The sequence below is a fragment of the Mytilus californianus genome, unplaced genomic scaffold (genome assembly GCF_021869535.1).
Source record: "Mytilus californianus isolate M0D057914Y unplaced genomic scaffold, xbMytCali1.0.p SCAF_8, whole genome shotgun sequence".
Taxonomy (NCBI): Eukaryota; Metazoa; Mollusca; class Bivalvia; order Mytilida; family Mytilidae; genus Mytilus; species Mytilus californianus.
The window spans coordinates 94914476-94935434 of NW_026262734.1; the positions used below are offsets into that span (position 1 = coordinate 94914476).

Consider the following 20959-nt stretch of genomic DNA (forward strand, 5'->3'; position numbering starts at 1 on the left):
AAGAAATTCATGAAAATGAGTACCCTACAAATAGTAATGAATCCACATATTTTCATGTTCATAGTATACCAAGGTAACAATAGTTCATAGGTCCATTATGATAAGTCCAAATAACCAAATGTCTACTGAGTTGTTATGAAGACCATTTTGATTCTGAATGGAATTGCATTCCAGTTTTATTGTCATAAGTTATTAAGGGGTTGGACTAAGTCAACACCACAGCATGCAGTATTGTGAAAGGGGAAAAGGGGGAGGAGGGGTGGTACCTAATTTGTGTAATCAATTCCTCCTACAGTTTATAGCAGACATCCCTGCAATTTAAGGAAAAAGTTCCCACACATTTTGAAGAAATTTTTCCAGACTTTGCAAAGGGCAACAACCTCTGTTATAAGTGTGTAATACCAGAATCAAATCAGAAATTGACAAATACACTATTAGTTAATATAATAATCTGTAATTAATAATATTCTTTAATATTCTTATTATAACCTGGTGTATTTGTATTACAGTTGAAGATGAAGAATTAAGTAAAACAATGATGGAGATGGGATTCCCTCGTCAGTTCAGACATAAATTAGCATGTCTACGACAAGAATTAATAGAAACATTTGTAGAGTAAGTATTTTTTTCTAAATTCACAGAAATTATAGTTTATGATTTTTAATATTGATCAAGTTGATATTTCATGTGAAGAAATGCTTTAACTTTGCAACTATAGACTTCATAACAGTATTGAGTATTTATTGATTTGATGAAGAATGCTGGTTTATTATGAAGTTTGTGAAAATTGTGAAGTTTTAAATGAATTTATTGATGACAGATACTGGAATACAAATATCCCTGATTTCGCTCTTCTAATGAAAATTCAAACATACTTAGAATTCAGTATTTTCACGGATACTTGATTTTGATGTTTGAAAAAGATTACTGTTATTTGTTTATATAAAATAATTTTGCATTTTATACTTTTAACCAATAATTTTTTTGTTTATAGAACTAGATATGTAGCCTTTGTACGACATGCAGCCTACCAATTCCAGCAACTTCAGTTACAGAGACAAAACAAAAAAGCAGAAGATCAAACAGTGAGTTACCGTAGCAAAACTTTTAGGAATTTTAGGTCCTCAATGCTCTTCAACTTCGTACTTTATTTGGCCTTTTTAACTTTTTTTATTTGAGCATCACTGATGAGTCTTTTGTTGACGAAACACGCGTCTGGCATATGTAATTCCAATTGTGGAATCTATGATGAGTTTATTTATACATTTTCATACATAATTTGTTAAAATTTGAATGTAAAATTGAATGTACAGTTTCACATGTAATTGATGAAAATAACATCATTTTATTTAGTAATATTCAATGGTTATAGGGGCCTCGGTGGCCGAGTGGTCTAAGTAGTTACTGCTGTAATCACTAACCAGTCAACACTGAGGTTGTGAGTTTGAACCCCGCTCGTGCGGGTGCACTCGACTCCAATCTTAATCGACTAGGATTGTCAGTTTTCCTATCGAAGGTCGTGGTTTTCTCTGGGAACTCCGGCTTCCTCCACCAATAAAAACTGGCCGCCACAAATAGCCCAAAAGCGGTGCTTAAAAGTGGCGTTAAAACACCAAAAATCAAATCAAATCAAATCAATGGTTATAATGTTGTTAGATAATCACAAAGTTTTGGTGTATCCTTTTGAAAATATTGCTCAATACTTTAATTAAAAAAAAAAAGTTCGTGTAATTCATTCCAATAACTTGGAAAACAATTATTAAATAAATTTTGTATTTTCCTTAGGAATCAAAGAAAGAAGAAACAAAAGATGAGAAATCCATAGAACCTAAGGCTTTGATGAATGGACATAGTGAGACATGTGACTCAGAAGACAAAGATGAAGATATAGAAACTGATGAGGCCAAAAAAATAGTAGAAGCTCTTACTGCAGGTGATGGGCAAACATGTAAGTTTTATTTATAGATTTTTGAAACCTAAATGAACAAAAATTAAAGTCCAGGACTGGGCTTGATATTTTTAATCGTTTTGATCACCGTGAATAAAGATCACACCAGATTAAATTGTTTTTAAGGCTCTAATAAGGAACATTATAAAGTGATGTATATTTTGAAAGTAAATCATGAGAGTATAGATTGCATGCTCTTAAAACAATAAGTCCATAGTGATGAAAAATACATAAATGACTTTCGTTCTTCTGATCCTTGATGATCTCCTTATTCTGAATGGACTTGTGTTCTGATATTAAAATATTATCAGTGCTCAAACCTTGTGAAATCTAAGATAAGGGCTGTTCCATTAAAATACATGGGACCCAGGGAAGGCACTTTGAAATAACAACTATGGGTGGTACAGAGAAAGTGAAATTCTGAATTAGCCCCAATAGATTGTTATCCTATTTTGAAAGTGCCTTCCCTAATTTTAGCGTTGTGGATACAATGAAACTATTGACATGTTTGAAAATATGGAAAATAAACATAATAAAATGATTTTTTTTCAGTTGAAGAAAATAGTAAAGATATAGTGAAGAAAGCTGCACAAGCTGTTGGTTCTCTTAGTGATACAGAATTCAGTATAACCTTTAACCCCGATGTTTTCCAGTCACATGTCAAACATGCTGAACCAGAGGTAAATAAGTGATAAGAAACATCGACATAAATTATACCTTATTTAATGATCCTGGATTTTGATTGGTTGATAGCTAGTGTAAGATGATTATTGTTCATATTTTACTTGCTGGGGTGATTAAACAAGGGTATGCATTTTTTTTATAAAAAAGGTTTCATAGAAAATTTCCATGTGAAAATTGAGCAATTAAATTCATGGCTTTGAATCTTTTGTTTCAAATTAGGTGATTGATAGAAATGTTTAGTAATTTTGTTGATCAGATTTTATGGCTTTGAATCTTTTGTCTCAAATAAGGTGATTGATAGAAATATTTTATTGATCAGTGTGAATAAATATTATTTTTTTTATACAGGGTGAGACATTCAAGAAAGAAAAGAAACTAGTCAAAGATGCAGCTGAATTTTTAGTGCTTCATCAGATTCCTTCATTGGTAAGTTGTTTCAAGCGCTGTCAGATGTCAACTCCATCTTAAATTACTGTAAACCAATTTTCACGACTTTCCAGAGTAGAAAAATAATGCAAATTTACATCGTCCTTAATATGTAAAACCCCTTTCCTTATTTAACTACACCAACTACACCAAGTAAATTTGAAAATAGTGAAGTAGGCTAGAAAGGGCTAAAAGTGAGAAAAAAAATACCGGTACCTGTGAAAATAAGTTGTAAACAGTTTATAGAATGAACATACATTTTTGTAGTTTGGATGTATTCAAGGCAAACAATCTGGTGAAATACTAAGAAGGAACCAATAAATAGTGCCTTAATTTCTGTTCTTCATCTAGAGAGGTACATGAAGGTTAACAATATATAAGATTGGTAGATGCTTTTTTGTCATCCAATGGCAAATATATTAGTACAATAGGAATTTAGCTCTGACACACATTTTGAGGTCAAGATAGTCCTTAACTTTGACTAGAGCAGTAGTCTTAATGATTTTCAACAATCACAACTTCCAAACTGCTGTTCAATACTTTTGTAGTTAAAATTTGTGGACATGAAGCCAAAAAGACATTGTAAATATTCTAAAAATTAACAATCAGAGTACAGTACTTGAGTATTGAAAAGCTTTCTTTTTAGGGCTATTCCATTAAAATGTATGTGGGAGGGTAGGAAGGGACTTTCAAAATATCCCTACAACCAAGAACCATTTTTTAGATAATTTTGCATAATGGTAATAGAGGCCTACTGAAAAAAGACCCATGACCCACATTCAATAATTAAACTTCCTTTCCTACACTCCCACATACATTTTAATGGAATAGCCCTTATACAAATATATAAAAGTCCATAGTGATGAAAAATACATCATTGACTTTCGTTCTTCTGAGCCTTGATGATCTCTTTATTCTGAATGGACTTGTGTTCTGATATCATTGAATAATTCTCTGAATGTTAAAAGTACAATTTATGTTTTAATAGTACATACTATTAATTACAGGTGAATGATTGTATGGATCATACATCCTCACCTATTGATGGTCTGACCTTGACAGAAGCAATGCATAACAAGTAAGTCAAAACTTGACATGTAGAGATTGTTGGGCAGTGTCATATTCTTATATTAAAAAAGTTTGATATCAAAGAAGAATAATATGTAGTGAACTACCATTTTGTCTATTTAAATTTCTGACTTTTTGTTCCTGCAGCAATACAAAATAGATATTATATGGAAAATTGCAATGTTAGTGATGTCGCCTCTACATTTCTTTAAAAATGTTAACAAAAAGTTTAAAAAGAACAACACAAAATATATTGGAGTTATTGCCCTTGGACAGAAAATATAGATTTAAATTTTAACAAATTATTTATTTGTAGGGGTATAAATATGAGATACCTTGGTAAAGTTGCAGATGTCATGTCCAAATACTCATCTGTTTCATATGTATATGTAAGTATAAGGAGTAAGGCTTGATATAGTGATATATATTTTATTTAATTTTTCAGATTTGATAGAAATTTATGTACATTTATTATGAAAATTGATATTAAATGAAATACACAAATTTACCTACCATGTGTGAGGCTATGAAATAAAGAATCTAAAAGTAAGACCATACTTAATATGTTGATATCTTATTCCTGTCTAAAATGAACACACATGAATTTTTAACCTAAACAAATGATGAGTTGATATTTATTTATCCCACCCCTTCTCTAAAAGTTGTTATATGTGAACACTTTTTGAATCTATCAGATACCTTTTTCCTGTTTGCCGTTACTATGAATTTTTCAATATGTCGATTTTCTGAAAAATTTTCATCACTTTTCTCAGAAACTACTGGTCAGAATGACTTCATTTATGGTCAGTAGCTCAACAGTTGCAATGTTAGTGCTCTTTTTAAATCTGTCAGACACCTTCCTGTTTTCTGATACTTTGAATTACAATTCTGTATGCTTAGCATTCCTGTTGACATTGATTTAAAATGTGTGCTTAGAATACCATGGTATCAAAGTTCAGTGGTCCATTATGATGAGTACAAATAACCAAATGTCTTCTGAATTGTTTTGAAGACAGTTTTAATTCTGAATGGACTTGAATATTTACTTTCTTTCCCTGTAGTCCAAAAGTATGGCTTGCATTTCAGTATATATGCAGTATAAAGCCATAGATATTTAGTCTCAATTTCTTATTCTTCTACGTTTTGTACATTTTATTGAAAATCACAAGTTTTTAAAGAAAAATTTCATTGTTTCAATAACAATCATGAAGTGGAACATGTTATGCAATTCATTAAGGAAGCCTATATGGTTGCATTAAGATGCTAACAGCCAATCAAAAATCAAAGGTAATTACAGATCAAATTAAGAAGAACATTTGTATTGTAGGTTAAAACAAAATAAATATTTATTTAAAAATACTTATTAAATTTTCAGGATATTGTTATAGCAGAATTAATTACTAGGGCAGCTAAACATTTGTTTAAGAGTTATATGCAGGGAGTTGACATGATGAGTCTGTCGTCTGCTGTCAGCCATTTTCTAAACTGTTTTCTGGGATCTTTCCCATCTCCACATGCTCAGATAACTGCTGAGGAGGTAAGCAAAGTTGATAATCAGATATACAGTCCTGATATTGAACAAGAATATATCTATATTCTCAGCTGCAAAATATGAAATAATGAAAGGTCTTGCAGTCAGATTGATTAACTACCATTACATTTGCATAATATCTAACCATGGGTACTATTGCAAGCATTAGGCAATTGGTAAGTTTTTGTTGTATTCTGGAAACATTTTATTAAATACAGCTTATAATAAAAAGGTATCAAAATTCATTGGTCCATTATGATGAGTACAAATCAAGACTTTCGTTCTTCTGAGTTGGTATGAAGACAATTTTGATTCTGATTGGACCTAAATATTTGATACATCTGAAAAAAGAGATCAGTTTGAATCTATTAGCATAAATGAAAGGGGATTTAATGGGAGTTGGAAGGCATCTTTTCCAAGACATATATGTACCATCCTTGCAATTCAAAAAAAAATATATATATATTTATATAGTGAATAGGGTTCTTACCCATCATCCATGTATTATTATAAAAAATCACCTCTAACCCTTATTCCTTTTTTTCTGGAATATCCTTTAGAAAAAAAACATTAGTATGTTGAGTTGAGTAATTTAAAAGAAGATAAATGTTTAATATTTTGTTGCATCTTATTTCTTATTAATTGTGATTTGTATGTTTAAAGTTGCAGAGTAAGAAAGCCAGAAGAAAGAATAATAGAAAAAATAAAGCTGTATTAGTTAGTATAGGTAAGTTTTGATAAAGTATTTACATTGTTGGTCGTAGGACTTCCTGCTTTACACAAACAGAGACTCCTATGTTTTTTTGTGAAAAAAAAATATGTAGAAACAATTCTTGCTAGGGAAAATCATTAAAAGAATGATACTGTTGATTCCTATATTTTTATTCCCCCGCCATAGCGGAGGGGCATTAAGGTTTACCTTTGTCCATCTGTACGTCCCAAAATTGGTTTTAAATTTTAAGTACTTTTTCTTTAATTTTTTCTATGGTAAAACCAAAATTACCCATCGCTTATTTAATATTTTTATAGAAGTGCCTTCTGACCACCACTTCCAAACTATGTCATTTCTTGGAAAGCCCATAGAAGGATCAGGCATATAATGGATTTTTATTATTTGTAATGATATATAACACTTTTTACCTTATTTTTACATGGAAAGTCTGAGGTTTTGTCATATATTTATTGTGTCATTTTTATACATCAGATAACACAGAATGGGTAAATGATACACCCAAAACAGTTTGGAAGAAAGTGGCAGATGAAGTTCAAGATTATTTCCAGTACACATTAGACTGGTAAGTAACTATAACATCTGTTTATAACCAACACTTGTGTTAGAAGAAGTTCAAGCTTATCATCAGTACTATTCCATCTATTTATAACCCAAACATGTTTTGGATGAAGTTTAAGATTATTTTTACACATTAGTTTAATAAGTTTTGTCATCCGTGTTATACCATATGTTTATAACCCAAACGTGTAAGATGAAGTTCAAGATTATCACCAGTACTTTTCCATCTGTTAATAACCCAAACATATGTTGAATGAAGTTCAAGATTATTATCATTGTACATTAGACTGGTAAATTTTACCATCAGTACTATTACATCTGTTAATAACCCAAACTTGTGTTAGATTAAGTTTAAGATTATAATTATTTCACAGTAGACTGGTAAGTTTTATGACGAGTACTATTTTTTATGTTTATAAGCCATAAATTATGTTTTTTTTCTTCGTTTCAGTGATTCTATAGATAGTGCCTTAGAAAGGTATAACTTACAGAGGGTATCCCTGTTGAGACAGTTCTGTCTGAAGGTTGGAATTCAGATCTTACTGAAGGAGTATAATTTGGATGCCAAGAATAAACAAGTGTTCTATGAAGATGATATAATCAATGTCTTTCCTATTGTTAAAAATGTTCATCCTAAGGTATGTAGTTTTAGCCTAGAGAATTATTGTTTGAGAATGTTTAAACATATAGAATAAAGATATTTTTAATTGCTTCAAGAATTTGAATGTACTTATAAAATGGAGTAACCTCCCTGTTTGTAAAAAACTTTTCCACAATGATAGTATAGTGTGGAAAACAAATTTAGCATTTAAAATTGTTCATCTATTAGGTCTCATTTAATGTAATGGAATATCCATGTGATGTCGTTTTTGTGTGTATATGATCATTCTTGTGAAAATAAGTTATAATATAAGAATATTTGAATAGAAATTACACAAATAGAATCTTTAAGGGTGTTCACTACTCTGTTTCAAAATAACAATTAAGAGCACACAAATAAACGAATTAAAAAAGCTAAAACAAGATAAAGGGTCCATGTGCTTGTTTTTCAGATATAAGCTATAGAAAATTTGGCAGGAAATGATTCTCTAGATTTTTCATACATTTAATATTGGCACTTTTTTTCTTGCAAAAACTATTAAAAAATAACAAGGATTTGATAAGATTTTCAAACATGGCTTTTTCAACTATATGTAATAAAATTATGAAAAGAAAAGTAGGGGTTAGCAGGTAAAATTTTTGATGGCACTACATGGATAAAACCAGAGGATTCTGAATATCTGGCAAAAACTCAGAAACAAGAGGCGCAAACATCCTTAACTCAAATTCTACAAATCATTTTGTCAGTTTACAGTCAATTCAAAGAATTTACAAAATATCTAATTCAGCCTAAATGAAAATTTTATTTAATTTTTTCAAACCGTGAATCATTTGGGCATAGTTTATAATACAATATACAAATCATGTATCATTGTACATAGAATAAGAATGAAATTGATGAAGGAATATTTTTTTACCAGTGTGCACTGCATATAATTTGTTGTATTTGTTATAGGCCACTGATGCTTACCACTTTTTCACAAGTGGACAGACAAAGATTCAACAAGGATTGTTACGGGAAGGTTATGAACTGATCAGTGAGGCTCTGAACCTACTGAACAATGTGTATGGACCCATGCATGCTGAGATTGCTGCCTGTCTACGATTGCTTGCCAGACTTAATTATATAATGGGAGAATATGGAGAGGTCAGTGTGTCAGTATTTGGGAAAAAATTGTGTAATAAAAAAAAAGAAAATTTCACCTTTGACCTTTTAATAAGCTACACAAGTTTTGTTTGTATGTTTTATTAAAACACCTGAACAAGCTGGAGTTATTTATATTATAGCTGAATATTATTTTAGAAAGTTCAAAAAGGTGCTAAAGTGTGACTTGTGGCTTGTAACTTGCATATCTAATGAAAGAAGGAAACATGTTTCAAATAAAATCAGAAAATGATCAAATTTCAATAAATATCACCTTTCTGTGTTTCTTTTTTAAAGTTTAATCTTGAGTTGGCAAGAGAAATGAATAAGTGAATTTTTGTTTTAGGCCATGTCGTATCAACAAAGAGCAGTACTAATGAGTGAAAGAGTACTTGGTATAGATCATCCAAATACTATTACAGAATATGTAAGTCTACAAAAGTATTTTATTCTTCAGTCAATGGACAATGATGGAAATTGAAAAAAAAATGTTTCAAGATAATTGTTTTATTTGACTAAGATTATCTGGAATCAATTACTTCAGCCTCTCTAGAACTTTGAAGTATTATTTAGGAACTGACTTAGCTATTTTTATTTATTTTCCCTGGATTTACATCTTTCCATTGCCAAAATTTAGTTTGTGGGTTAAAGATGGCTTTGTATTGATTGATGACTTTTATTATCAGCTTTGAGGTTAGGAAAAAATGTAATTGTGAGTCCTTTTCATTTCTGACATATTATATGCAATAGCTGTTCCAGATAAGTGTCATTCAAGGAAATAATATATAGTCGGTTGGACACAACTTTTTTTGTTTGTTTGTTTTTTTGTTTTTTGTTTTTTTGGTAAAAGGGGTTAAAAGGGGTTAAAGAAAATACAATTGTATTGCAAATGAAAATAAACAAATATGGGTGGTTGGGTCTAGAATGTATTTTAGCATTAGGTGCTGCCTTTTATCTCTACACTTATTGACACAGTTTTCCATTTACAGTTTTCCCACCAGTCAGGAGTTCATTTATATAAACATGTATTACCTGTTTCAGGCACACCTTGCCTTGTACTGCTTTGCCAACAGTCAGGTATCTATTGCCTTACGATTGATGTACAGAACAAGATATCTTGCCTTGTTATGCCATGGTGACAATCATCCAGAAGTAGCTCTTATAGATGTAAGTACATGTATAATGGAATAACATGCTTCTTAATAGAAAACCAATCTTATGATTTGTCCCATTTAATGGGAGTACAGCAAGGATCCAGAAATGGTCATATTTGATACTTGACCAATTTATGAAGAAGAAAAAAAACATATGAGTGAAATGAAATTCCAAATTTATCAAGATAAGACATTTTCAACAGTCTGTCATTAATTGCAATTTTTTTTCAATATTTTTTCTAACCAACATATTCATTCCAAATAATTCATTTCATAAACAAAACTTTATCAACTGGTTTACAGCATGAACTTCTTCAAATTTTGTACCTGTTATAATAAAATCCTTCTATGATTTGTGAACTGCAAGTTATTATTATCTCTTCTTACAATTCGATAAATATGAACTGAAAGTAAAGTCTTTACAGAAAGATATTAGGTAATTATAGTTTTTAAGTCTTTCAGTCCTGCTACTTTGTGATTTCAGAGTAATATAGGTTTGATCTTACATGCAGCAGAAGAGTATGAACTATCATTGAGATTCTTAGAGAATGCCCTGCAAATAAACTCAAAGTAAGTTTTTATAGATTTTTTTATTTGATAATCATAATTCTACATAGTTATATTGCAAGTGTGTGAAGTTTTAAAGTCTCCACTTAACATTGTATGTCGATTTAATTCACTTATTAGAAAATGTGTATAGACTTACTAATCTTGACTTGATAGTAAAGTATTGTATGATTTATCAAATTGAAGAAGAAAGAATAATATAATACAGAATTGTTTGTAAAGTTCATACTGATTTGGTAATGTCGCAAATTAATGGTCTGAAATTGTGCATGAAAGAGACATTTTGGGACTGATTTTAAAATGTATGATTTAGAGATGGGTTTTTTTTTCAGTTGCAGTAGAATAGACATTACATTATTGTAATTGAAGATTTGCAACCATCAAATTACAAATTGATGCTAGAAAATCTTCAAGTTCAATACTGTTGTCTCCCTAATCTTCTCATGCATAACCCTGCCTCAACTAGCAAAGATCAACCTTTCAAAGAAGATCTTAAACAAGAAAAGTGTAATATCTATTAAAAAAAAGTTCTACAGGAGGATCAATCCATAATGAGAATAATCTATGCAAGGACAGTCGAAAAACTAAGAAAAAGGGAATCTATAAAAACCTGAGAAATGCTTTCAGAATGAGACTGATATTATCAACTTTCAGGTTTAATTCATAACAGCATAACAAACTTAAGCTTTAGATAAGCGAATTGAGATATGATTTTGATTATTTCTATATTAAATTTCATTCTCTCTAGATTCCATGGTGCTAAAAGTTTAAAGGTTGCTATGAATTACCACTTGGTAGCCAGGACACATTCCTGTAGGGGAGATTTCAGGGCAGCTTTACAAAGTGAAAAAGAAGCTTTTACCATCTACAAACATATGGTAATGTTCATATTTAGTCAGATAAATCTATGCATATATATTAAAAAGTAGACATAATTGAAGTTAATCTGAACAGAATTAAGTAACAGGTTGATAGCTCTCTGTTCATTCTGATCATTTCAAATATTTATGGAATTATTTAAAAACAAAAACTTGCAAGTGGAACATTATTGCTGAAAGACAATCTTGTATGATGATACTATTCATTGAAGAGCTCATTAACCAAAGAACTACTCTTAAATTGTTAAAAATTAATCTAAGTGTAAGCACTCTGAAGATACTAAGGGGATATTCAAAACACAAAAGTCAAAGTGAAAATGACAACGCCTTAAAAAAAGAGAGAGAAATAAATGATGAAAAACCCAACAAGTCCACAAAATGCAACATAGAAAACTAAGACTTGAGCAACACAAAACCCTCCAAAAACCAGGGGTGGACGTTGATTGGAATTTTTTACAAGTTGTCCTGCAAAGAACGGTATAGTTTTATTGAGTCAAACTCACCTATTTGTCTTTTCATACGACCGCAAAAATTGAAAATTTTTTGGTCGTATATTGGTATGACGTTGGCGTCGTCGTCGTCGTCGTCGTCGTCTGGCGTCGTCGTCGTCTGGCGTCGTCCGGCGTCGTCCGAAGACACATTGGTTTTCGCACTCTAACTTTAGTTTAAGTGAATGGATCTCCATGAAATTTTACCATAAGGTTCAATACCACGAAAGGAAGGTGGGGATTGATTTTGGGGGTTATGGTACCAACAGTTAAGGAATTAGGGGCCAAAAAGGGGCCAAAAATTAGCATTTTTGTAACTTACAGACAATAACTTGTGTGTAAGTGTATGGATCTCTCTGACATTGTACCACAAGGTTCCATATCACAAAGGGAAGGCTGTAATTGATTTTGGGGGTAATTGCCTCAAAATTTTAGGAATTAGGGGCCAAAAAAGGGGCAAAAAACAAGCATTTTTCTAGTTTCATGACAATAACTTGTGTGTAAGTGTTTGGATATTTCTGAAATTGTACTACAAGGTTCCATATCACAAAGGGAAAGCTGGAATTGAGTTTGGGGGTAATTGCCCGAAACGTTTAGGAATTGGGGGCCAAAAAGGGGCCAAAAATAAGCATTTTTCTAGTTTCCAGACAATAACTTGTGTTCAAGTGTATGGATCTCTCTGAAATTGTACTGCAAGGTACCATACCACAAAGGGAAGGCTGGGATTGAGTTTGGGGGTGATGAATCATAAGGGGGTTCAAAAAATTTGGGGGGGGGGGGATTTTTTTTTTTCTTTTTTTTTCTTTTTTCCTTTTTTTTTTCTTTTAAAATTTTCCATTTTAAGTTGGTTATTTCTGATTAATATTTAAAAGCAAATAATAATGATATGGTAGGAGATACACACCAAACAGGATGTGTAAATTATTATATAATAAGTATTGTGCAATAGCAAGAAATTTTCAATTGCACAGTATTGCACAACTGCAAGAAATCTTCAATTGCACAGTATTGCGCAATAGCAAGAAATCTTCAATTGCACAGTATTGCGCAATAGCAAGAAATATCCAATAGCACAATATTGCGCAATAGCAAGAAATTGTCAATTGTACAGTATTGCACAATAGCAAGAAATATTCAATTGCACAGTATTGTGCAAAAGAAGATACTTCGTATAAATTGCTTATTTCTTGATCAATTTCAATGGGGTTTTATTCTTGAATTCTTGGGGTTCTTTAATATGCTGAATCTAACCGTGTATTAAGTTTTTGGATTTTGGGCCCCGTTTTTAAATTGGTCCACATTGAGGTCCAAAGGGTCCAAAATTTAACTTTCTTTGATTTCATCAAAAATTGAATTATTGGGGTTCTTTGATATGCCGAATCTAACCGTGTATTTAGATTCTTAATTTTTGGTTCCGTTTTCAAATTGGTCTACATTAAGGTCAAAAGGGTCCAAAATTAAACTTAGTTTGATTTTAACAAAAATTGAATTTTTAGGGTTCTTTGATATGCTGAATCTAAACATGTATTTAAATTTTTGATTATGGGCCCAGTTTTCAAGTTGGTCCAAATCGGGGTCCAAAATTAAACTTTGTTTGATTTCAACAAAAATTGAATATATGGGGTTCTTTGATATGCTGAATCTAACCATGTATTTAGATTTTTGATTTTTGGGCCCCGTTATCAACTTTGTCCACATTGAGGTCAAAAGGGTCCAAAATTAAACTTTGTTTGATTTCATCAAAAATTGAATTCTTGGGGTTCTTTGATATGCTGAATCTAACCATGTATTTAGATTTTTTATTTGTGGACCCGCTATCAAATTGGTTCATATTGAGGTCAAAAGGGTCCAAAATTAAACTTTGTTTGATTTCATCAAAAATTGAATTATTGGGGTTCTTTGATATGCCAAATCTAACCGTGTATTTAGATTTTTAATTTTGGGTCCCGTTTTTAAATTGGTCTACATTAAGGTCCAAAGGGTCCAAAATTAAACTTAGTTTGATTTTAACAAAAATTGAATTCTTGGGGTACTTTGATATGCTGAATCTAAACATGTGTTTAGATTTTTGATTATGGGACCAGTTTTCAAGTTTGTCCAAGTTGGGGTCCAAAATTAAACTTTGTTTGATTTCAACAAAAATTGAATATATGGGGTTCTTTGATATGCTGAATCTAAACATGTATTTAGATTTTAGATTTTTGGCCCAGTTTTCAAGTTGGTCCAAATTGGGGTCCAAAATTAAACTTTGTTTTATTTCAACAAAAATTGAATATATGGGGTTCTTTGATATGCTGAATCTTACCATGTATTTAGATTTTTTATTTTGTGGGCCTGCTATCAAATTGGTTCATATTGAGGTCAAAAGGCTCCAAAATTAAACTTTGTTTGATTTCATCAAAAATTGAATTATTGGGTTTCTTTGATATGCCAAATCTAACCGTGTTTTTAGATTTTTAATTTGGGTCCCGTTTTTTAAATTGGTCTACATTAAGGTCCAAAGGGTCCAAAATTAAACTTAGTTTGATTTTAACAAAAATTGAATTCTTGGGGTACTTTGATATGCTGAATCTAAACATGTATTTAGATTTTAGATTTTTGGCCCAGTTTTCAAGTTGGTCCAAATTGGGGTCCAAAATTAAACTTTGTTTTATTTCAACAAAAATTGAATATATGGGGTTCTTTGATATGCTGAATCTTACCATGTATTTAGATTTTTTATTTTGTGGGCCTGCTATCAAATTGGGTCATATTGAGGTCAAAAGGGTCCAAAATTAAACTTTGTTTGATTTCATCAAAAATTGAATTATTGGGGTTCTTTGATATTCCAAATCTAACCGTGTTTTTAGATTTTTAATTTTGGGTCCCGTTTTTTAAATTGGTCTACATTAAGGTCCAAAGGGTCCAAAATTAAACTTAGTTTGATTTTAACAAAAATTGAATTCTTGGGGTACTTTGATATGCTGAATCTAAACATGTGTTTAGATTTTTGATTATGGGACCAGTTTTCAAGTTTGTCCAAGTTGGGGTCCAAAATTAAACTTTGTTTGATTTCAACAAAAATTGAATATATGGGGTTCTTTGATATGCTGAATCTAACCATGTATTTTGATTTTGGACATTGGACCATAATAGGTAAATTAAAAAAATTGAAGTTCTTAGACCACATTCTTTCTGTGTCAGAAACCTATGCTGTGTCAAATATTTAATCACAATCCAAATTCAGAGCTGTATCAAGCTTGAATGTTGTGTCCATACTTGCCCCAACTGTTCAGGGTTCGACCTCTGCGGTCGTATCAAGCTGCGCCCAGCGAAGCATTTTATTTTTTTTGCACTGGAGATTTGAGTACCCAGCAAAGTGGGTACAAGGACAACTGTTATTTTCACAGTTAATACAGGAATATGATTGATTTTTGTGTATTTATAGCTTGGAGAAGAACATGACAGAACAAAAGAGAGTTCAGAATGTTTGAAGCACCTCACACAGCAGGCTGTCGTCTTTCAGAAGAAAATGAACGAGATCTATAAAGGAGAAAAATCAATTACATTCCCTCCATTACAGATACAAACACCTTCCATTGGCAGTGTGTTAGAAACATTAAATGTTGTTAATGGAATCGTATTTGTACAAATCAGGTATTTATCTCCCTTATTATCTGTTTAGCATTTCTACCGATGACGCAAAGGCAAAAATGTCTAGAGCATGTAGCTGTGGAAATGCTGGGAAAAAAACATAAAAAAGGGCATTTTGCATGATTTTTCAAAACAAATTAAATTATAAAATGTCATTGTGATAGAATTTTTCATATTATAAGCGTTTTTTATTATAGTTTATATTCTTTAACTTTGATCGGGTTAATGAATCATAGGCCCTGCATGTAAGAGTAATATTACTATGCTGCATCTGCTGTACGTACTAACTGTTGCAATGGGCAAAAATTTTCAAAATTCTCAGTTTGAAAGAATGAAATCACATGGAAACTTGAAAAAGTATGTTGTGTATGGTAATCTAAAATTCTAAAACCTCTTGTAAAAAGTAAAAAGAATTCGGTGTATGGTAAAATAAGGAATGGTTGGTTTTTTTCAGCCCTGAAGATATTGAAAGATTCAAGAAACAAATGGCTCTTAAATCAGTAGAGAAGGACAGTGAACTAGAACTAAAAGAACCAGAGGACAAACTGTCAATCAAGGAAGTCAAGGAGGAGTTACCAAATGGAACATTAACCAATGGCAGTTTAGAAACAAACACTAGCGAAATGTCTCTGCCCTTAGATTGAAGATCAAAGGTCAAATGATGGTGGTGTGACCATATATGCAAGCATTTAATCAAAAAGATGCAAAGCAGAGAACATTGATGTGCAAACTTGGTCAGGTATTCGTGTTCAGTGAAGTGTAAAGACAATATGTTGTACCAGTTCATAGAATTGTGGCTGATCAGTTTCGCTGTTAGGTTATAAGCTGATCTGTTGTTTTATATTGAAAAAAAAAGATATTTTAACATTTTTACTGCCACTATTCAAAGACCTTAGTGATCTGTATAAAATAATAATTATGTATACAGTAGCACTTAAGAAGTAGAAATGACTGTATATTATGTATAGAAGTGTGGTTTGTTAAGTTTATTTCATTTATCTATGAGAGTTGTCAAATTTAATACATATAGCTGTGATTTTTAGAAGAGTGTATGTCTATATATGTGTATGATGACCAGTTTAATTAATGAATTGTGATTTTGATTAATATATGTTATATGAAGTATTTGATCATGATAATAAGTATATTTGAAAAATTTCGTCCCTTTGCATTTCTATACTATACAATTTTTTTTTATGTACACAGAAATTTCTTGGATTATTTTACATAAAGTGTATACTCCACAGGATTGCAATGAAACTTCAAACATTATACACATCTGTTGATAACATTTTTGAATTAAAAGGAATTTAAACCTTCGTGGCTGTTGCATTAAAACTTAAAAAAAAAAAAAGAAAGGTACATGGTTCCCAGCAAAAACACTTTGAAAATAGGGAAACAACGTTTGGAGGCAATTTTATAACTCCTCTTACTTTTTCACTGTACAAAAACACTCACCCATAGATGATGTTTTAAAGCCTTCTGGGTCACATGTATGTTTTTACGGAACAGCCCTTAATGGAGATAATAAGGATTAAACTTCATTTTTGAGACTTCTACAATTTCAGAGTAAAAACATCCATATATTTTATATAAAGATTTTTCTTGGAACAAGTTACCCGTTATACATCGTGAGATAAACCAGATAGAAAATATTGGTATTGTACAGTTTTCTGAAGATAAAAAAGGAATAGTAATGAATTTTCGTAAAATTATACATGTTACTCATGTATTACATTTTTTTTTTATCACAAAACATTAATATCATAATGAAGTTTATCATCTGAAATAAAATATTGTATGAAGTATTCAAAAATATGTAAATATGTAAATAATTTTCGAAGCATGTATATACCATTATTTAGTTTTATTTCAAGGCATAGTTGCATGATTGAGGCTTATAGATTTTTTTTAAGATAGTCTGAAATAATGTGTCATGCATGAAATACTTGCCACTGGACATAAAGCAACCAACAACCGATCAATGTATTGTGCACAGTTCAAATCATCATGTGATTAATGGCACACATTATTGAACCATTGGTTAATTTCAAATCACACTTTGTTTCAATGAAATTATGTACTCAAGCATGAAGCTTGAAATCTTTTATACTGAATTTTTATTTTTTCATTTTATGAAGAGTAAGTTTTAGTACGGAAAATATGACATTGAGGACAAAAATGCAGAATAAAAAGTGTCTTGAAGAAAGAAAAAAAAAAAAAAATTGATAGTTATATATGTAATAACTTTGCTACTTAACTTGTCTGACAAGACAAACTTATAGATCAGTGAAAATATATGTCGTCAAATATGGTGCATGTCAATATTATTTTTAGTTGTGTATTTTACCCAATCATCCAATCAAATTCATAGATGACATGATATTTAATTATGTCTTTATGACACATTCCAAGCGATATTAGTGCTATAGTGTTGCTTCATTCCATTTATTTTTTATTTAGTAGATCTGTAGTGTAGATTCCTCTATTCCAGAATTCCTAGTTTGGTGCTCCTAATGTTTCTTTATGTGCATGTATATATTATCATTAAGGGGAGTCCACTCAGTTTTCAGGGGAGATGATTGTATTATTTGAAAGAGGTGTTTTGTGATTGAAATATTTTTTCATTTAAGAAAATCATGCATTTTGTATTAAATTCTGTTTCAAAGATTTTCTGATTTGTTAAATTCATTACTGTTGTCAGGGATTCATTGTTGGGGGGCAACAAATTGTGAAACAACCAGCAAATGAGATATATTCTGCTTTAAAGGCCACAATGAACTTTTTTTGTTTTGTTTTGTTGTTGCTGATATCTTTCTTTGATCTCTAGTTGAAGATTTAATATAAATATTATCTTGAGCTTCAGTATTTAATGAGAAAATATATTAATGAATAAAAGGTGTATCATTATAGATCATAATAAAGGGTAAGAAATAACCATAGAATATCTTCATAACATATATTATTTATTTATAAGAAAAACATTATTGATAGCAATACTATTGAGAAAGAAAGTCTAGTTATTTTACAGCAAAGACTGTTTTAACTTTTACCCAGTTTACCGTTATTTTGCAAATTTGATAAAAGTTGTAAGAGCAATTAAAAAATACAGTGTTGACAATAAACTAAGGTGAATTTACCTGAATTGTTTTTTTTTTACTGAAGCAGTTTTTGTGTCGACTACAAAACTAAGGCCTTCTGTTTCTGGCGTAAAATGCAGGAGAGACATATCTCAAACCAATAACTTTTTTTCATAACATTGGTAACAGTTTGAATAAAAAACAGGTATTTAAAAAAAAAATACTGAAAACTGGTCTTTGCTTTAAGATGAAATATTTATGTTTCTGTGTGTGATTATTTTAGTATTATGAATGCAAGTGAAATAGTTTTTGCCAATTATTTTATCATTTTGTGCCAATTATCCATATTTTAGACAGAACAAGAAATACACTATAATAGTATATATGTACATATTGTTTTGTTATTTGTGTGTGATAGAACAACATTAGTTGACAATTTTGTTTGTTTGTTTGATATTATAGTTAATGAGGACGGAAATACAAATAAAATCAGTCGAGGTTGGTTGGGAAGATAACTCTATATGTAATCGGTGTATCTATTGCTTAAATGGATATTATTTCCATGTTATAGAATCATATAGTAGAATCCCCCAAAAAGTAAGAAAAAAACAAGAAAAAAAAATTAAATAAGATGAATGATGCAATTGCATATAAATATCTTTATTTAAAAATGATATAAATAATGCAATTGCAAAAAAAAAAAAAAAAAACAATTAAAAAAAAAAATATATATATATATATATGAATACATTAATTAAAAAAATAAAGCAAAAAACAACAAAAACCTTTTAAAAAAACATTGGCTGAGAGTCTGGTTGTATTTAAACAAGTGTGTCATATTGCATTTAAACTTAGATAATTCATGTATGTGTTGTTTGTAATCATATGCATTCATTTTCTTAAATCGTCAATAAATGTATACTAACAATCATTAAGGCTATTCCTTGAAATGGATATGGAAAGGTAGGATGGATTTTCAACCCATCCACCCCCTTTTCTATTATAAAGGTATTTTGCATACAGATTTAAAACCATAAATACCCAAAACCTATGTCCAAAACTTCCCTTCCAACCTTCCTACATTTATTTTATTGGAATAGGCCTTGACAAGGTAAAGATACTGTTAGCAGCTCACTTCACAAGAAAGAGACTTAATGTTTATGTACTAGAACTTATAACTAGGATGAACCTTTCATTTTTTATGAAACACCAGTAAATTTGAGAAAAGGCTAGTTTTAAGTATTCCACAGATCAAACATTATTGCTTTCATTTATTTTCGTTGGTATCAATTTTTGTGGATTGAGGAAAACTTATTCCTGAATATTTGATTTCGTGGTTTTGCCAAAGTCTGCATATATTCCAATAGATAATTTGTAATTCGATGAAACATTAAATTCATGGTTCTGCAGTATCTATGAAATTTGGTATCTGACAAATAACAAAGAATCAACATAAATGGTTTCCAGGTCCTAGCTTCCCCAATAAGCTGGTTATCTCCTTAGCAACATCCTGGTATGTCCCTGATCCTTATATGTGTTAGAGCCAATTAGATAAAGGACAAGCAACCAGTCAAAGCTTCTCAACAATGTCGACTGATTCTGTTGTATTTCTGTCATATTTGTTGTGACACTAATTAAATCCTTCAGTGGATATGATTTTTAATAATAAAGATGAAAAAAGTATGAGATTTTGTTTTTGTTGTTTATAGTGAACATGTGGGTAGACCTATTAAACATGTTGATTTTTTTGATTTAAAATGTACAATCTGTCAATAGTTAGACAAAACAAGTTTGACTGAGAGCTGATGAAAATGCATCACACTGTATGACATGCTCACATGAAGTTTGATGCCAAAAATGAGAAAATATGACGAAAATGTCATACATGGATGTTATGTGTAAGATTATGAAAGAACTGGGTAAACAAGAAGTTGATGAGTGATGTATGTGAACATGCATTACACTGGGATTATTATTTTGCATACAAGCTTATAGAAAATTTGTACTTCGTTGAAATTTAAATTTGTGGATCCCCTTTAACCACAAAATATACAAAAAAAATTGGTATCCAACCAATGATAATGAACCCACAGTATGTGAATGTGACGACACTGATTTATCATTTTAGAACTGTTTAGTAGCAAGTAGAAGAAATGATCCTAAACATCAATATATTTAGAAAGGAAAAGGTAGTATTTCATTATATACTGTAATTTCAGAAATCATTGTGAGGTTTTTTTAATGGGAATAATACTTCTGGAGTATCACAATAATAAGAACTGGCATTCTCATATCTGATACATGTATCTGTATGTAGCTATTCCAAAAATTGCAATAATAAATTTTTGTTCATTTTTCAACAATAGCAATAATAAATGCGAACAACAATAATTTCTGAATTTACAGTTTATAAGAGATGCAAATAGACTAGTATTCAGTATGCAAATATTGTTGACAGAGAGGTTTA

The 20959-nt window shown here is 30.6% G+C and overlaps 1 protein-coding gene and 1 non-coding gene across 2 annotated transcripts in view; both read left to right on the plus strand.

Moving 5' to 3' along the window:
* The window catches only part of LOC127713052 (clustered mitochondria protein homolog), a 44721-nt gene extending 24546 nt beyond the window's left edge, over positions 1-20175 (plus strand). The window contains exons 18-35 of the mRNA XM_052219650.1: positions 510-615; positions 995-1085; positions 1786-1948; positions 2501-2628; positions 2981-3058; positions 4066-4136; positions 4443-4515; positions 5502-5663; positions 6321-6384; positions 6862-6952; positions 7400-7586; positions 8504-8695; positions 9039-9119; positions 9734-9859; positions 10331-10416; positions 11162-11291; positions 15207-15415; positions 15867-20175. Of these exons, the coding sequence (XP_052075610.1) occupies positions 510-615; positions 995-1085; positions 1786-1948; positions 2501-2628; positions 2981-3058; positions 4066-4136; positions 4443-4515; positions 5502-5663; positions 6321-6384; positions 6862-6952; positions 7400-7586; positions 8504-8695; positions 9039-9119; positions 9734-9859; positions 10331-10416; positions 11162-11291; positions 15207-15415; positions 15867-16056 (2228 nt within the window). The 3' untranslated portion in view covers positions 16057-20175. The remainder of the gene's footprint in view (positions 1-509; positions 616-994; positions 1086-1785; positions 1949-2500; positions 2629-2980; positions 3059-4065; positions 4137-4442; positions 4516-5501; positions 5664-6320; positions 6385-6861; positions 6953-7399; positions 7587-8503; positions 8696-9038; positions 9120-9733; positions 9860-10330; positions 10417-11161; positions 11292-15206; positions 15416-15866) is intronic.
* LOC127713148 (small nucleolar RNA SNORD59) lies at positions 5907-5980 on the plus strand. Its single transcript, XR_007987489.1, has one exon. It is a non-coding gene; the product is annotated as a small nucleolar RNA SNORD59 (small nucleolar RNA).
* Positions 20176-20959: the final 784 nt, after the last annotated feature.